General features: G+C 34.0%; 4 protein-coding genes and 1 pseudogene across 7 annotated transcripts; 3 read left to right on the top strand and 2 right to left on the bottom strand.

Annotated features, from left to right (window-relative positions):
• Positions 355–1,480, bottom strand: LOC105156671 (small heat shock protein, chloroplastic-like). Its single transcript, XM_011072877.2, has 2 exons — positions 1,040–1,480; positions 355–952 (listed from the first exon to the last, which is right to left on the bottom strand). Exons 1-2 carry the CDS (start codon positions 1,284–1,286, stop codon positions 480–482), a joined length of 720 nt encoding a protein of 239 aa, XP_011071179.1. The 5' UTR covers positions 1,287–1,480; the 3' UTR covers positions 355–479.
• LOC105156672 (protein ODORANT1) lies at positions 1,791–2,913 on the bottom strand. The gene is made up of 3 exons (XM_011072878.2): positions 2,648–2,913; positions 2,403–2,532; positions 1,791–2,302 (listed from the first exon to the last, which is right to left on the bottom strand). Exons 1-3 carry the CDS (start codon positions 2,778–2,780, stop codon positions 1,882–1,884), a joined length of 684 nt encoding a protein of 227 aa, XP_011071180.1. The 5' UTR covers positions 2,781–2,913; the 3' UTR covers positions 1,791–1,881.
• Positions 6,834–8,610, top strand: LOC105156673 (vinorine synthase-like). 4 transcript variants are annotated; one of them, XM_011072879.2, is made up of 2 exons: positions 6,834–7,177; positions 7,322–8,610. In XM_011072879.2, the coding sequence occupies exons 1-2, from the start codon at positions 7,040–7,042 to the stop codon at positions 8,450–8,452; spliced, it is 1,269 nt and encodes a 422-aa protein (XP_011071181.1). In that variant the 5' UTR covers positions 6,834–7,039; the 3' UTR covers positions 8,453–8,610. The 4 variants fall into 4 exon arrangements, with proteins under 4 accessions (XP_011071181.1, XP_020547708.1, XP_011071182.1 ...); XM_020692049.1 differs by having other exon boundaries at positions 6,834–7,165; positions 7,310–8,610; XM_011072880.2 differs by having other exon boundaries at positions 6,835–7,060; positions 7,205–8,610.
• Positions 9,077–9,811, top strand: LOC110011602 (annotated as a pseudogene).
• LOC105156785 (vinorine synthase-like) lies at positions 12,896–14,413 on the top strand. Its single transcript, XM_011073002.2, has one exon. The coding sequence runs from the start codon at positions 12,983–12,985 to the stop codon at positions 14,282–14,284; it is 1,302 nt and encodes a 433-aa protein (XP_011071304.1). The 5' UTR covers positions 12,896–12,982; the 3' UTR covers positions 14,285–14,413.

Genomic DNA, 16,917 nt, shown 5'->3' on the forward strand with positions numbered 1-16,917 from the left:
CATCTGTAACATTAATCCCAACAAAGGTATCAGCTCTGTGATTCAGACATTAAACTTTAATATCGAGTTGCCAACATATTGGACCGGATTAACTACTCAAATTCACAAAGATGGTCTTTTCAGGACTCAACCATCTGGAAACCCCATTGAAATGAAAATTGGCATCTGACGTGCCCTGTTGCTGAACCAAATTTCCACTCCTTACAGTAAACAACATTTCAATAAGATTAGCATACTTGATTTCTGGCTAGAAGACACTAAGTGACAATTCGACCTGTGTATTTATCCCATGAGCTGTCAACTAAAGACAGGTGCAATGATGTATTAATTGTAATAATAGACATGCCATAGAGATTTCATAGTTATACAGAAACCTTTCCCCTTGAAATGTAATGAACTCAAACATACAAGAAAATCACATTCTAAAATTGAAAAACTTTATATATATGATACATCATTTACATTCTCTTTATAACTTCTCATTCAACATTGATATCAAAAATCTTGGCACTGCTACTTGCCTTTGGTATGGTTATGTACAAGACACCATCCTTAACCTCAGCCTTAATTTTCTCAAACTGGACATTCTCAGGCAAAGCAATTCTACTACTGTACCTCCCATAGCTCTTAGGAGACCAATCCTCACCATTTTCTTCCTCATTTTCACTCCCTTTCTGGGGCGATTTCTCAGCCTTAACCACTAACATTTTCTCCTCAACCCAAACCTTCACGTCTTCTTTAGTCATTCCAGGCATATCGAACCTCATCTTGTATTCTGTTTCAGCTTCCTTGATCTCCCAGGGTGTTCTTCCCCTGCTGTAACCTACACTATCTGCTGGAGGCAACGGCGACGGCCATCCGCCGCTATAGGCAAAAGGGTCCTCCATCATTCTTTCCATTGTTTCCATCATTTGCTGCACTGTCCTAGCTGTTGGAAACCTGTCCCATAAACCTGGATAAAGCTAAAAGTAAGCTATTTTAAACAAAGAGAAAGAAAATGGAAATTTACATAAAGAAACTGTTGATCGAATATTCATACCTGTCGGGGCAACTGGCGCTGATCTTTTCCTCGGCTGCTGCTTGGTTGGTCTTTGAAGATGATCGAGGTTATCCCTGCCTTCGGCTGCCATAGCTCTGACTACATTCTGGGCCCAATTCCTGTCAGAAATTGGAGTCCTCAAGAAGTGGGAAGATCTTGATTGGAAAGGACTGGGATTGTGAGGAAAAAGGGCAGTTTGGGATGAGATGGGGTAGGAAATTGACAAGTTTGATAAACAGTGTGACATCTTTCTTCTTCTCCTCAGAGCTTCAACAATAAGCTTTTTGTTACAGGGTGAATTTCAGATTGCTGTCCTTGACTGTATGAGATACAGAGAGTTGGCTTCAGCATTTAAAGGGAAATTTGGACAGTTCTGGAAGGGATGGAGTAGCGTTGATTCACTTTCTGGACTTCTCCAGAAGTTCTTGGTATATACCTGTGGATGAGGATTGTGAACATGCTGGGAATTATTTCAAAGGAGGACTTTATACGACATCGTTTTCGTTGTTTTTTATTACATTATTGAAATTCGTTATGAGTTTATACTTTATGCATGTATATTTATCTAAATTTTCATAATACTAATCTGCATAAAAAAAAATATTTTCAATTTTTGCTTTTATTTTGTGATGGAATTTCATTTCCAGTAATAAATGTTGTTTTTAATTGACATGAGACATTAGTCTCTAGCATTGCTTCCCGGCCAGGACATTGAGGAAAAAGAACCTATGATAAATTTTAAATTGTCTCACTCAAAATAGGAGGCATGTGAACTCAAAAAGTTGACAATATGGATAACATTGTTTGAACTTTACACCCAAGAACCATTTTCCTTGAATTTCTCATGGAAAGCTGCCCTCCAAGCAGCTGAAACCATCCCAGACAAAGGGGCTATCCATCCAATTCTGGTACAGATCCATGGGAAAATTCCCCACAGGCTCTTTGTTTTGGAACAGAACTGAAGACTCCATATCAAAAATCTTGGTACAAGAATTACTTCTGTCTTGATTTGAGCCACAAATCGGTGCCGACCCTTCTGTGTTTTCTTGCATTTGTGAGAATGAGACAGGTTCTTGATGAAATTCCACCTTCTGATGGATTTCTTCACTTTCTGCGGCAGAATATTGAGTGTTCTGCTCAATCGGCTTGTGGGTCGTCGGGTCTAACCCCATGAGTTTCATCTTCTTCTTGATCCTTGTATTCCAATGGTTCTTTATTTCGTTGTCAGTCCGTCCTGGAAAATGTGCAGCTATCTTAGACCACCTGATACATACCAGGATACAACATTGTCAAGAAATTATATCCGGAAATGAGTTAGAACCAAGAAAACGAAGAATTATAGGTATGATCGATGCTGGTTTACCTGTTGCCCAGTCGAGAATGAAGTTCAATGATCATATCTTCCTCTGCTTCTGTCAATGCGCCTCTCTTAAGGTCTGGCCTTAGGTAATTTATCCACCTCAGTCGACAACTCTTTCCACATCTCATCAAGCCTACAAAATTACATGCCTTAAATTGTCATACATCACACCTTTCATATGTAAATTTGCACAAACATGAAGTAGAATTTTCATCTGTTAGGACATAGAAGATATATATATAGCACACCTGCAAGTTTTGGGACGAGCCGCCAGCATTGTATTCCATTGTTGAGGATGAAGTTCATGAGCTTAGAATCTTCTTCCATCGTCCATGGACCGCGTCTTAGTCCAACCTTCTCGCAACAAGGTTGCCTTCCCATGACCAAAATCCCGTTCAGTAGTTGAGAATACTTGCAAATTTTATTACAATGTTATAACCAAGAATGCAGAAAAGAATTATCTTTTAGCATGCAAAAGTTAGGGTCTATATATTCATTCATGAAGAGTATTGTTTGCCGCAGCAAAGAAACCAAAAGAAAAGGGGCTGCTTTATATTGGAACCAAGATTCTTCCAGCTAATGCACAGATCAAACTACTGATTTCTTTATCAGCAGAAGCCATAATTGAGTCTTTTTTATGAAAAAAAGACAAAACATCATGCTTTATAACAAAAGGAATAATTGTGTAGTTCTATGTTACTACATTAATATTCAACTAATCAGTGCAGGATCGTTACATAGTTTGCACTAATGATTGAAAGTAGCCACTGTTAAGGTACATCGACTGCTGCTGCTAGAAACAGACGTGTGTCGTTGTCGTTGACATGTTTTTAAATTATCCCACAAAGTCTGCTCCCACTGAATTTTTGCAGAAAGTGCAAAGAACAAAAGATTTACAACAAGGCAGCTTCATTCATGGGGGGCAACTCTTCACTCATTAATGTTTGTTTCTCTATTTTAATTGTTTTTCTTGCAACTTTTGATTCTGCTAATGGGAATAATTACTCACCTTTTTTTATAATGAAACTTGTTTGTGTTTACGTTCTGTGTATCAAATCTTTATGTGATTCTTTTGAGTTTTTTTTTAGTTTAATTATGATTAGCTGCGTATGTGTCTTAATATATATTTTATATGCTTATGAGCATAATTAGTACGTGGAGTTTGAACAAACTTGTACAGCTTCCAGTTCCATGTACTTTAGTTCACTGTCTTGCTGATGATTAATCGTAGTACTTGATCAGAATTAACAACAAATATTCCTTCTTAAGATAATTATCGCACGATTAATGACATAATTATCTTGACTTTGATCTTGTTAAATCATAATACCTCAAAAGTCTTATATATACGGAGTTGACCTGCACTTTTAACATTATAAAAAAAATTATTTTATTCAAACACTTGAAAAATCTGAATAATTTGATTTGGGGAGGTTCATTTGGGCCATCGCCCCCTGTCCCCCCTTGCCAATTACTCGGATCTATTTATTTTTAATCATATTACATTGATTAATATAAATATATCTAATTTTCTCCGGGCCAATTAATAGCCACTAAAGGAATTATTAAATCTAAGGTTATTGTCCTTTATAATTATAATTTTACGATTCACTCCAAACTTTTTTCTTTTAAAATAATTCCCTTGATTGCGGCTATTTTTTCTTTCTTTTTTTTCTTTTTGTGGGTTTAGAAGAAATGGTATGAAGTGGAATATTAAGAGAGGTAATTAATGATTGCATTAAAGGATATTAATTGAGTTGATGCAGACAAATAGCAGATACTTCCGCCAGTAGTCTCTATTCTATTAATTAACTAGCTAAGATATTGATAAGGACCATCACTCTCCATTAATATTAAATAACAGCATAAAAACAATTAATATAATTAACACTAAAAAGAAATTTATATAAAATTGTAATTATAAACAATTAATAACACATATTTGGTAACATTAATCTAATGATAAAATATATATACATATATTTATCACTATATTTGTATTGTTTTTAAATCATTTCAGATGTATCACTAATATATATATATATATAATCATTAGTGAGATTTTAAACCAATTTGTCATCAATAAATTCATCACTCAAATATAATTTTATAGTGATAATTTTGAAATGTTCATTTAATATTTGACCACTAATTTAATAATATTTTCTTCCTTGAGTTTGTATGTGATTTACCAAACATGAAGTTGAGGAAGTGTCGGCAGGCAAACATATTGCACGCATATGTATATAAGAAAACAAAAACAAATGAAAAACAACTTCAAATCTTATTTAATTCGTATTATTTTGCTCTATTTTAGAGTATGAATCGTGGACATAAAATTCATCACATCAAAAATTCAATTTAATTACGTGGGGCACCTACGTTTCCTCAACTTCGAACCTTAATTGGACATGAAGCAATTTTGTTGAAAAACTTCAAGAAAAATAGAAATTAATTGAAATAAAATAATATATATATTTAACTTACAATAGTTCTTGAAATTAATTTCACCCTCTATCTCTTTATTCCAAATTAAATAATCCTATCAATATACTAAATTATCCGTATATGAGAAATTAGTTTTATTTTTTGACTTTGGATTATTCAATTATATACCCGTACAAGCCTTTCAGACGATAGTTTAATGATTTGAGCTCAAAATTTTTTAAGAAATATTCGAATTAGGATTTAGACGTGCATTGGTGTATTCATTTTAAAAATAAAATAATATGATGGATACGCGTAAAAGAAAATAGAATAAAAGCGTGTTTTACTTGAAAAGAACCCAACTAAGTAAGATCAAAATTTTCTTGGCAAAAGGGGGTCTTCCCCTTCAGATCATGATTGCACTCCCACAAAAGGAAAGAAAAAAAAATAAAAATAAAAGCAATTTCAACTGTTAAAAGTTTGAAAATCATCAATTTATGTTAGTTGGAAAGCCGCCAAACGCACTAGGCGATTTTGATCATCATCTATATCAGGAAAAAAAAATCATAATTATACAATTATTCAGCGCATCATTCCTCAATAATTTTCCAATTCACGCGTTGAGTAGTAACTTAGTATACATAATTATTAACTTTCAGATCAAATAATGACCGATTTAGAAAATGTAACACGACCAAATATTAGGTGCACCCAATTGAGAACAATTTTATTTCATCATTTATTATTATGAAGTATAATGTCACTTTCATTCTTATTTTGTCCTCCTTAGCCATGATTAGCTACGGGGCTTTCATTGTAAATTCCCGCCTTCGGGTGTTCATTGACGCATGTAACTATTACATTCACCGAGTATTTTGTATTCTACATTATACCATGTTGATTGAGATGATAATGATCAACAAAATTATTGATTGATGCATTTTAGTTAGGGTAAGTTCGGTCCTATAAAAATAAGCAATGATTTTGGATATTTTCCAGTGGGTTGATGTATGATTGTGATATGAGTGGTGTCGCAATTTTGTGGTAATTACAAAATGAATATTTCATGGTTAATGTCATTGCATGAAATTGGTTTGGCTGGATATGCTTATGTATATATTTAAGCTAATTAGCTATATTTATTGAGTAGACAATTCATTACTTGAATTGGAAATTTTAGCTGTATAATTATAGAGATACTAGTGCTTCATTGAATTTGTATTTTGAGTTATAGAGATACTATAGTCTTTCAGTTTTCCTCCTGTAACTTAGGGTTTTTCACTTTTGATTCTATTGGTTACAAAATTCTCACTTTTGGTCCCGTAATTTTTAAAAAGTAGTTCTTTTGGTTCCATGACACATTTTCATTATATATTTTAATAGAACATGACACATGGTTGTTAGAGCATTTACACTTTTAGTCCCATATATTACATGATTCTTAACTTTCAAAAAGTAGCACTAACGAGAAGGTGTAATGGGACTAAAAGTGCTATTTTTTTTAAAAAAAATTACAGGACAAAAGTTAAAATTTCGTAACCAATGGAATTAAAAAATTAAAAGACCTTGAGTTATGGGATGAAAAATGTCTTTGAATCTAAACTATATGCTATATTTTATTTTTGAAAACTAATTACGCTATATAATTATTTATGAAAAATAGAATTTGATAGATCACATTTATATTCCTGATCACACGAAATAGTGTTGATGCTTAGCTAAATTAATTCATTAACTGCATGCATACCAACTTATATATAACTAAAATAATGAGGGAAAAAAAGGCGATGGTTCAAAAATCAAAGTCTTCCATCATCTCTCCCACTTAATTAATATTGATGTAAACATTATTAGTTTGACATTTTAGCAAAAGTTTGAATTATATTTTCAATACATAAATTAATGCAAGACGGAGAGCCAAAGGATAAGGATCCCAATCAGACATTATAGTTTATGACTTCACACAGGAGTTGTCACTTTGCAACTAGACTATATATAACATTGGACTTCCCATACAATTTCAATTGCCTGCATTCACATTTTCACAGTAATTTTACTGAAAACATAGCTATCCACAACCCCTTCTCACTAATTATCTCATGCAGCTCCAGTCTATATATACCCACTTTCCACATACTGGGATTATCATCATTTCCAGAAACGAAAAAAAAAAATAATAAATCAAAGTTTCTGTAGCATCCCTTTTTCAGACAATGGAGATTGAAATTGAAGTGGTCTCCAACGAAACCATCAAGCCCTCCTCTCCAACCCCGGAATCACTGCGAAAATACCAGCTTTCGTTTCTTGATCAGATTGCCCCTCCTATTTTCATGCCCCTGGTTTATTTCTACCAGACAATGGAGATTGAAATTGAAGTGGTCTCCAACGAAACCATCAAGCCCTCCTCTCCAACCCCGGAATCACTGCGAAAATACCAGCTTTCGTTTCTTGATCAGATTGCCCCTCCTATTTTCATGCCCCTGGTTTATTTCTACCCAGCCGATGCCAAATTCTCCAGCCCTGAAAAATCAAACCATCTAAAGAAGTCTTTATCTCAAGTATTGTCAAGATTCTATCCCCTGGCAGGCCAACTCATTGATGATCTATATGTCGACTGCAACGATGAGGGGGCGCCCTACGTCGAGGCTGTAGCTAATTGCAGTCTTTCACAAGTCGTCACGAATCCAATCCCTAAGAACATGGACAAATTTCTCCCGTACAAGGTGGATGAAGTGCAAAATCTTGGCATGGCTGTTCAAGTTACTTATTTCCAGTGCGGTGGGACTGCAGTTGGGGTACTCATATCGCACAAGATTGCTGATGCATTATCGTTATTCCTGGTGGCCAACACGTGGGCTGCTGTTGCACGAAATGGGAACTATGACGACGTGCCCAGCCCCAAGTTCGAGGGGGCCAAGATTTTCCCGCCGCGGGATGCTGCCGGGTTCAAGCCAAGTACAGGAATTGTGAAAGAACAACTTGTCACCAAAATCTTTACGTTCCCCGCCTCCAAAATCTCCGCCCTCCAGGAAAGATACTCTGGCGGGACCGCGGAATTACCACAACGGCGGCCAAGCCGGGTGGAGGCCTTGTCAGCTTTTATATGGACCCGATTCATATCCGCCACACAAATGAAAGCAGACCCGAACAAGATCTACACTGTGCACCATGCAGTAAACCTTAGAACTCGCCTGGATCCGCCGTTGTCTGAGTACCATTTCGGCAACATAAGCCGGCTGGCAATAGCCATGCCATCTGTGGGAGTCGACGGCGGCTCTGAGCTATTGCAGAAAGTAAGGGAAGCCATAAGGGCCGTGGACGGTGAATACGTGGCTCAGCTGCGGCAGGGGGATAAGCATTTGAATTTTCTTAAGGAGAGAATGGCTCAGGCTAATAAAGGCGAACTGGTCACGTTTAACTTCACCAGCTTGTGTAGGTTTCCGTTGTACGAAGCGGATTTCGGGTGGGGAAAGCCAGTTTGGGTGGGGTCAGCCGGGCTGGTGTACAAGAATCTGGTAACTTTCATTGATACAGCGGCGGGGAATGGAATAGAGGCATGGATTAATTTGAAGAAAGAGGATATGGAGAAGTTTGAAGCTGATTTAGAGCTGCAAGAGTTTCTTTAAAAGCCAAGAGCCTTGGAATTCACAACTCGCAGATTGTAGCTTGATTTCATGCGTGTTGATGAATATTATGGAAGTAGTTGCAATAGTTGTACGTACTTCTGGAACAACGATAGTCTGTATAAAAAATTGTAGTTTGATATAAATAATTAATTATTTAATATGTATAATATATTTGTCAAGTAATTAATATACATCACATTTGTTATGTGATTAATTATTTTGGGTCATATCTGATATAAATAAAAAAAAATTCAAGTGTACCATAAAAATAAAATTTGATATATAATGTTTTGCGAAAGAATAGCAACTTTTTTATAAGGTTATTGTCTTTATTTTTCCTCTTTCTCTAATTTCGAATTAAATAATTTTTTTCTTAAAAAAATATTTTTCATATATAAGTACTTATTGTTAATATTGTATTAATAAATTATATCACCTATTTTTTTTTATAATAATTTATGTTTTTTATGTTATATTTTATATATACACATCAACTACATATTTTAAATATATATATATGATGTACTTACAAACTTTCATGCTTAACAAATATACTAAATTACTAGGGATAATTACACTCTCCTCTTTTAAGAATAGTGTAATTACAAGTAGAGTATTTATGGTTTGAAAAAATATACCTACCTAGCCACAAAAATATTAATATTCTCTGCCTCCAAAATCTCCGCCCTCCAGGAAAAGTACTCGGGTGGGGCCACCGAGTTCCTGCAAAGGCAGCCAAGCTGGGTGGAGGCCCTGTCGGCTTTTATATGGACCCGGTTCATATCCGCCATGGAAATGACGAAAGCAGACCCGAATAAGATCTACACCGTGCACTATACAGTAAACCTTAGACCACGTCTGGATCCATCGCTATCTGAGTACCATTTTGGCAACACAAGCTGGCTGGCAATAGCCATGCAAACCATTGAAGCGGACGGCAGGTCTGAGCTATTGCGGAAAGTAAGGGAAGCCATAAGAGCCATGAATGGAGAATACGTGGCTCAGCTGAGGCAGGGGGATAAGCATCTGATTTCATTACAGAGAGAATGGCTCAGGCTAATAAAGGCGAGCTGGTCGCGTTTACCTTCACAAGCTTGTGTTGGTATCCGTTGTACGAAGCGGATTTCGGCTGGGGCAAGCCGGTTTGGGTGGAGATGTTGTACAAGAATCGGTATTTTTTACGGATACAGCGACGGGGGATAGAATAGAGGCACGGATTAATTTGAGGAAAGAGGATATGGGGAAGTTTGAAGCTGACTCACAGCTACAAGAGTTTCTTTCCAATACCTAAAACTTTGGAATTTGGCAACTCAGAGATTGTAACTTGATCTTGATTTTATGCGTGTTAATGAATATTAGGGGAGCGTTTGCCATAGTTGTACGTACTTGTGCAACAATGATAATTTCAATAATTTAAATAGTTTTGTAGACCAAAAGAGTAATATATTTGTTATATAAGTAATGTATATATTAATTGCGTTCAGTCAAACTTAATATATATTAATAAAAAAAATTCAAATGAAAAGTAAAAATAAAAGTTTATACATAATGTTTGGCGAAAAGTTAAATAGCCTCGTCATCAACAATTTTAGGTAATTCTCTTTATTTGGCTTCTTGTGCAGGACCACAATATTTACAAATTTTCGACACATTTAATTGATATCAAAACTGTAGAACGATATCGGTCTTGTTTCCATAAAATATAATTGAAATTCAAATTTCATCATAATTTCTCTACCTACACTATAAAAAATTATGTCAATAGTTACAAAAATTACAATTGGTGATCACCAATAAATTTAGCAATAAGAATTTCAAGTTTTTGTAATTTCACAATTAACATTAAAAAGGGAATATTTCATTGTTACAATTAGAAATAAAATTTCATGTTGCAAAATTCCTAGTTGGCTTTAGTAAAAAAAATTGAAAAAGACTTGCTAAATTCTCATAGCTGAAAATTTTGGAAAAAATAATATAAAACATACCAAAAGAATTCATTGCAAAATATATTGTGACATTAAATTGAAAAACCTTTATTGTGACATTACAACCTATATTTGTATATAAATACAAGTTTTAAATAATTAAATTTCAATTAACTGGATCCAAACGAAAAAAAAAGTTTGTAGTAAGAATATTCATTTTATAATAAAAAATTCAATTTAAAATGTATAATAAGTTAGAATTTTCCTTTTGATAATTTAAGTTAGAATTGAATTTATTCTCCAAAAATTAACTAAGTGGGCTGCTCTACTTGTTCCGTTTCCTTTTTTACTCAAGAAAACTCCATTACAAACAACTCCACAAAGCCCACAAAACCAACAAATCAAATTGGAAATCTGCATAAGTGGACCAAACATGTTCTGTTAGGTCATGAACTAAGAAATTGGGAATCACTTAAATTTCCTCATAGCCAAGAGAATTCTCTCATTATATATTTAATTGAATTAAAAGTATTATGTATCATTGACGCTCCTTTACTTTTTCTCCTCGTACTAAGTGAATGATAAGATTATTCTTTACTAAATAAATACAAAACTTTTTCCCCTGGCAAATAGAGAAATAGCAGAAATCTAGATATAATCATAGTTCAAAGTATCAGGGATATCGGATAATATTAGCCGATACATGCAGGTGTCCATCCGATAATGAACAACGTGAATGCTTGAAGAAACAGCTGGAGAAAACAAGAAATTAGTAAGGTTGTCCCAAGGAATTTTGGTGACAGAGAATTACGTGGATTCGTAATGTTTCAGAATATGTATCCCATGCATGTATATTAACCCTTGCCAGAAATTATGACAATCGGTTCTCTAAGTTGGTACATTTAACTTTTTTTTCTTGGTTTGATTCACCAACTTCATCGTTCAAAACTCAAGACTAAATCCTTTTAAAAAAAAATAAAAGACTCAAGAGTAAATGTTTGTCAAGTGTGATAATGTTTTATCTTCTCTTTCCTCTCTACTGTATTCTTATAAAGTACATGTGATATTTGGAATTCATCTGTATTACTTTTGTTAAATTATGCTACAAGGTAATATTTTTTTAATTGAGTCAAATATTAGTCTAAACTATGATTCTTGAAGTTCCCATACAAATGCTTAAAAAGATCATATACTTGACAGTAATATTTTTATGTTTAAATTTTTTAAACGCTTTTATGATTAATTTTATCAATGTTTAATATGATTAAAAAAAAACTTAGTTTGTAATACTATGTAGTAATTTTGTGATGGTTAAATTCTTTTATTATTTTAACTATTTTTAAACATTGTAATATATTTTTATCGTATCGTCCGATAATATTCCAATATGTCATGATCCATGTAAAATAATACCTGTTATTATTATCATCGATATCGCGACTTTAAAAGTGTGACGTGAGAACCCTTAGGTAATGGTATTTAGCTACTCTGTAAAATTCCTTTTATTTATTTTTATTATATTATAAAAAGAAATGGGTACGATCCTGTAATTTAATTAAACAACTTACTTTATAACTCGCATATATATATATATATATATTTATATATTTCTAATTGAAATATTATTATTATTATTAAAGAAATCAATGCAAGTATATTGCAAACTTTGAGTTATAACCAATATTTCTATTTCAACATGTAGGAACACATTTTCGTTATATATTTTAATGGAACATGCCACGCGTGTGGCACGTGGCTATTAGAGCTTTTACACTTTTGGTCCCGTATATATAGGAATTTTACATTTGGTCTCATAACTTTAAAAAAGTAGCACTTGCAGTCCCATGCACTTAATAATTACATAGTTCCGTTAAACATCTAACCAAAAATGCTTTTTTTTTTTTTAAAGTTATAGGACAAAAAGTAAAAATTCCGTAACCAATGGAATCAAAATCATAAGTTATGAGACGAAAAATATCTTTGAATCTGAACTATCTGCTATATTCCATTTTTGAAAACTAATTACGCTATATATTTATTTATGAAAAATAGAATTTGATATATCACATTTATATTCCTGATCACACCAAATAGTGTTGATGCGTAGCTAAATTAATTTATTAGCTGCAGGCATACCAACTACTTCCGTGAACTTACATGTAACTAAAATAATGAGGGAAAAAAAGGCGATGGTTCAAAAATCAAAGTCTTCCATCATCTCTCCCACTTAATTAATATTGATGTAAACCCTTTATTTGTTTAACATTTTAGCAAAAGTTTGAATTATGTTTTCAATACATAAGACGGAGAGCCGAAGGATAAGGATCCAATCAGATATTATAGTTCATGACTTCACACAAGAGTTGTCATTTTGCAAGTAGACTATATATAATATTGGATTTGACATTCAATTTCAATTGCCTGCATTCACATTTTCACAGTAATTATACTGAAAACATAGCCATCCACAACCCCTTCTCATTAATTATCTCATGCAGCTCCAGTCTATAAATACGCTGTTTCCACATACTGGGATTTCATCATTTTCAGAAAGGAAAAAAAGTAGTAATAAATTAAAGTTTCTGTAGCATCCCTTTTTCAGACAATGGAGATTGAAATTGAAGTGATCTCCAACGAAACCATCAAGCCCTCCTCTCCAACCCCGGAATCACTGCGAAAATACCAGCTTTCGTTTCTTGATCAGATTGCCCCTCCTACTTTCATGCCCCTGGTTTATTTCTATCCAGCCGATGCCAAATTCTCCAACCCTGAAAAATCAAACCATCTAAAGAAGTCTTTATCTCAAGTCCTGTCAAGATTCTATCCCCTGGCAGGCCGACTCATCGATGATCTATATGTCGACTGCAACAACGAGGGGGCGCCCTACGTGGAGGCTGTAGCTAATTGCAGTCTTTCACAAGTCGTCACGAATCCAATCCCTAAGAACATGAACAAATTTCTCCCGTACAAGGTGGATGAAGTGCAAAATCTTGGCATGGCTGTTCAAGTTACTTATTTCCAATGTGGTGGGACTGCAGTTGGGCTACTCATATCGCACAAGATTGCTGATGCATTATCGTTCTTCCTGGTGGCCAACACGTGGGCTGCCATTGCACGAAATGGGAACTATGACGACGTGCCCGGTCCCAAGTTCGAAGGGGCCAAGATTTTCCCGCCGCGGGATGCTGCCGGGTTCAAGCCCAGTACAGGAATTGTGAAAGAAGAACTTGTCACGAAAATCTTTACGTTCCCCGCCTCCAGAATCTCCGCCCTCCAGGAAAGATACTCCGGCGGGGCAGCGGAATTACCACAGCGGCGGCCAAGCCGGGTGGAGGCCTTGTCAGCTTTTTTATGGACGCGGTTCATATCCGCCACACAAATGAAAGCAGACCCGAACAAGATCTACACCGTGCTACACGCAGTAAACCTTAGAACTCGCCTGGATCCGCCGTTGTCTGAGTACCATTTCGGCAACATAAGCCGGCTGGCAATAGCCATGCCATCTGTGGGAGTCGACGGCGGCTCTGAGCTATTGCAGAAAGTAAGGGAAGCCATAAGAGCCGTGGACGGTGAATACGTGGCTCAGCTGCGGCAGGGGGATAAGCATTTGAATTTCCTTAAGGAGAGAATGGCTCAGGCTAATAAAGGCGAACTAGTCACGTTTAACTTCACCAGCTTGTGTAGGTTTCCGTTGTACGAAGCGGATTTCGGGTGGGGCAAGCCGGTTTGGGCGGGGTCGGCCGGGCTGGTGTACAAGAATCTGGTAACTTTCATTGATACAGCGACGGGGAATGGAATAGAGGCATGGATTAATTTGAGGAAAGAGGATATGGAGAAGTTTGAAGCTGATTTAGAGCTGCAAGAGTTTCTTTCAAAACCAAACAAAATGTTTGAATTTGTGTTTTGAATGTTATATTTTGAGTGTTGGAGATACAGAAAGAAAAATAAAGATAAATAAGTATGTGTTGAAAGTAAAGTTTTATTTACCTTTGTTGTGTTATGTCTATTCCTTTTAATTGGATTAGTATTTTCTACATTTATTAATTTGAAGTCTAGAAGACAATATATGATCGACCAATGTTTTTTCTTTACATGTTATTGGTGTTTTTGCTTTAAAGGGTAAATTTCAAATATTTTATTTTTAGGTTTATTTTTATTATCAATACATCTTATTCTTTAATTAATTGTAAATATTTTCTTAAAATTACACATACCTCAATAAATTTTTCCTATAATGAGTTTGTACTTTTAGAAGGATATTTTTGGGCGAAAATGCAGTTTATGCCCCTATGTTTTGTTGAAATAGCTAAAAACCCCTTATATATTTTTAAAATAGGCTAAAACCCCTTGTATTTTGTAAAGTTCAGCAAAAAAATACCCCTTTTGTTAGTAATTAAGGAAGGTGCATTACACGTGCTCATTGTGCGCTTGGGGATATTTTTTTTTTAGCTGCTTTTGACCTTATTTTTTTAGGAATTTTTTACTAAAATACCCTCATACTATTTATATATTTCACATGTACATCCTTTATTTGTTTTTAGTGATTTCTTTTTTACATTTTCATCTATCCAAAAAATAAAATATTTCTTAAATATGTTTAGTTAAAAATATGAAAAAACTATAAAATTATTTAAGTTTTATAATTTAAATTAAAATATTAAATTAACATCATACTATAAAAATTAATATAGTAAATTTATTTTTCAAATTTAAAATATCTTAATTAATAATTATAAAAACCCTTTTAGCCGGAAAACCCCTTTTGGAATTAGAACTGCATCGACAATAAAATGGGAAGGGACCTTTTGTGAATTAAAAGTGAAAGAAGATATGATTTTTTCCTCTTTAAAACATAAGAATCTTATGCCAATAGAGTAATGTTATATTATGACTTAAATTTACTAATTTATTCTGTAGAGGGTTTTAGTAGCTATATATTTAATTGTCAAGGATTTATTGATGTTGGGTACGTAGAATGAGTCAATATATTTACATACAAGTGTTGGTTTATTTCATATATAGTATTGAGTAGTTAGCTTCCTTTTTGTATAGATTGATTGGGTGTGAATTGAGTGATAGCTTTTGTGAGTATTTTATATTATGTCATATATATAAGTCAATGTAATTTATAATGCAATTTGACGGTAGATGGTGAAAACATATGTTTAGTTAAAGCGTTTTGAAATGGTTTTATGGTGATATAAATATATCAAATTGAAAGGTGAAAAGGACAAAAATATATATTTTGTAAGGTGTAGATGTTGAATAATTGTGAGGAAGAATCCAACATTTGCAGGATATAATTCATAATTAATCTGCAAATATTATACTTTTGGGGTGCAAAATAAAGGGTAAATTACAATTATCTCTTCTAAGATTTGATATAATTACGAATACCCCTTGTTATTTGAAATATTGCAAATACTCTCCGATTTTAGTGACCATCTAATAATTAACCCAATCTGTTAAGATTTTATTTATTTTTTATGGTGAACAGATAAAAAAGCCTTTGTGGACGAAGAATTATAATTTTATTTATTTTTTTATGGACTAAGTGAATAATTTTTTAAATGTTTCATCCAATCTGTTTGATTTTTTTTAAGAAATACAAAAGGGCAAAGTTGATAATTTCATACCTCCATCCAAAAATTATATTATCTCATCAAATATCAGAGGGAGTATTTATAATTTTTCAAATAACAAGGTGTATTCATAATTATGCCTAACCATAAAGGAGGTCATTGTAATTTACCTAAATAAATATGAAATATATTATCACTACAATATTAATTTAGCAATTAACTAATTTGTAATAAGGATTATGGAAATATTAAAAATAATTTATTGTCTTTCCTTATGCCCAAGATTGTAGTGTTAACCATTATATACTACATTAATTTCTAAGTTGTGGAAAATAATTTGACCAATCCCCTAACAGTAATTCTCTCGGATTTCCTCTACCCCCAACGCTCCAGATTTAACGCCCCCTTGATGAAAGGTTAAGAAGTTAACGGCAGTAGTACGAGACTCTTTTATATGGTACCAAACTTAGTCAATTGAAAGACAAATTGGTCATCTTTTGTGCAAATTTGGAGAGAAGAAAAGTCACCTTTCTTCCCTCCAAAAGATGGCCAACTTGTCTTCCACATCATAATTTTAGCCACATAAGATTATAGATCAACAAAAACGCATCTAGGTGTCATGCCATGTCACTTTTCCGGCACAAATTATAAATTCAATCAACTGGAGGACTAAAGCTAATCAATTTTGCAAGTTACTGGAGTTAATAAAAAATGGGCATACTTATAGGATTAAAATTAAAATTGGGCATACTTAACAGATTAAAAAAATATTTTTTCATATATAATATATATACGTGGCTGCCTCAATGGCAACGACAACATTCACCACCAACTTCTGGGCAACAATTACTATTGCCCAGTGGAAAAAGGGGCGTCACCGTCACCAAAGCAGGGGGTTTAGCCGCTGTCACCTTAGTTGGGCGACGACGACGACAACGCCCTTTCTTTGGTCGCCAGA

Source organism: Sesamum indicum, linkage group LG2, assembly GCF_000512975.1.
Source record: "Sesamum indicum cultivar Zhongzhi No. 13 linkage group LG2, S_indicum_v1.0, whole genome shotgun sequence".
NCBI lineage: Eukaryota > Viridiplantae > Streptophyta > Magnoliopsida > Lamiales > Pedaliaceae > Sesamum > Sesamum indicum.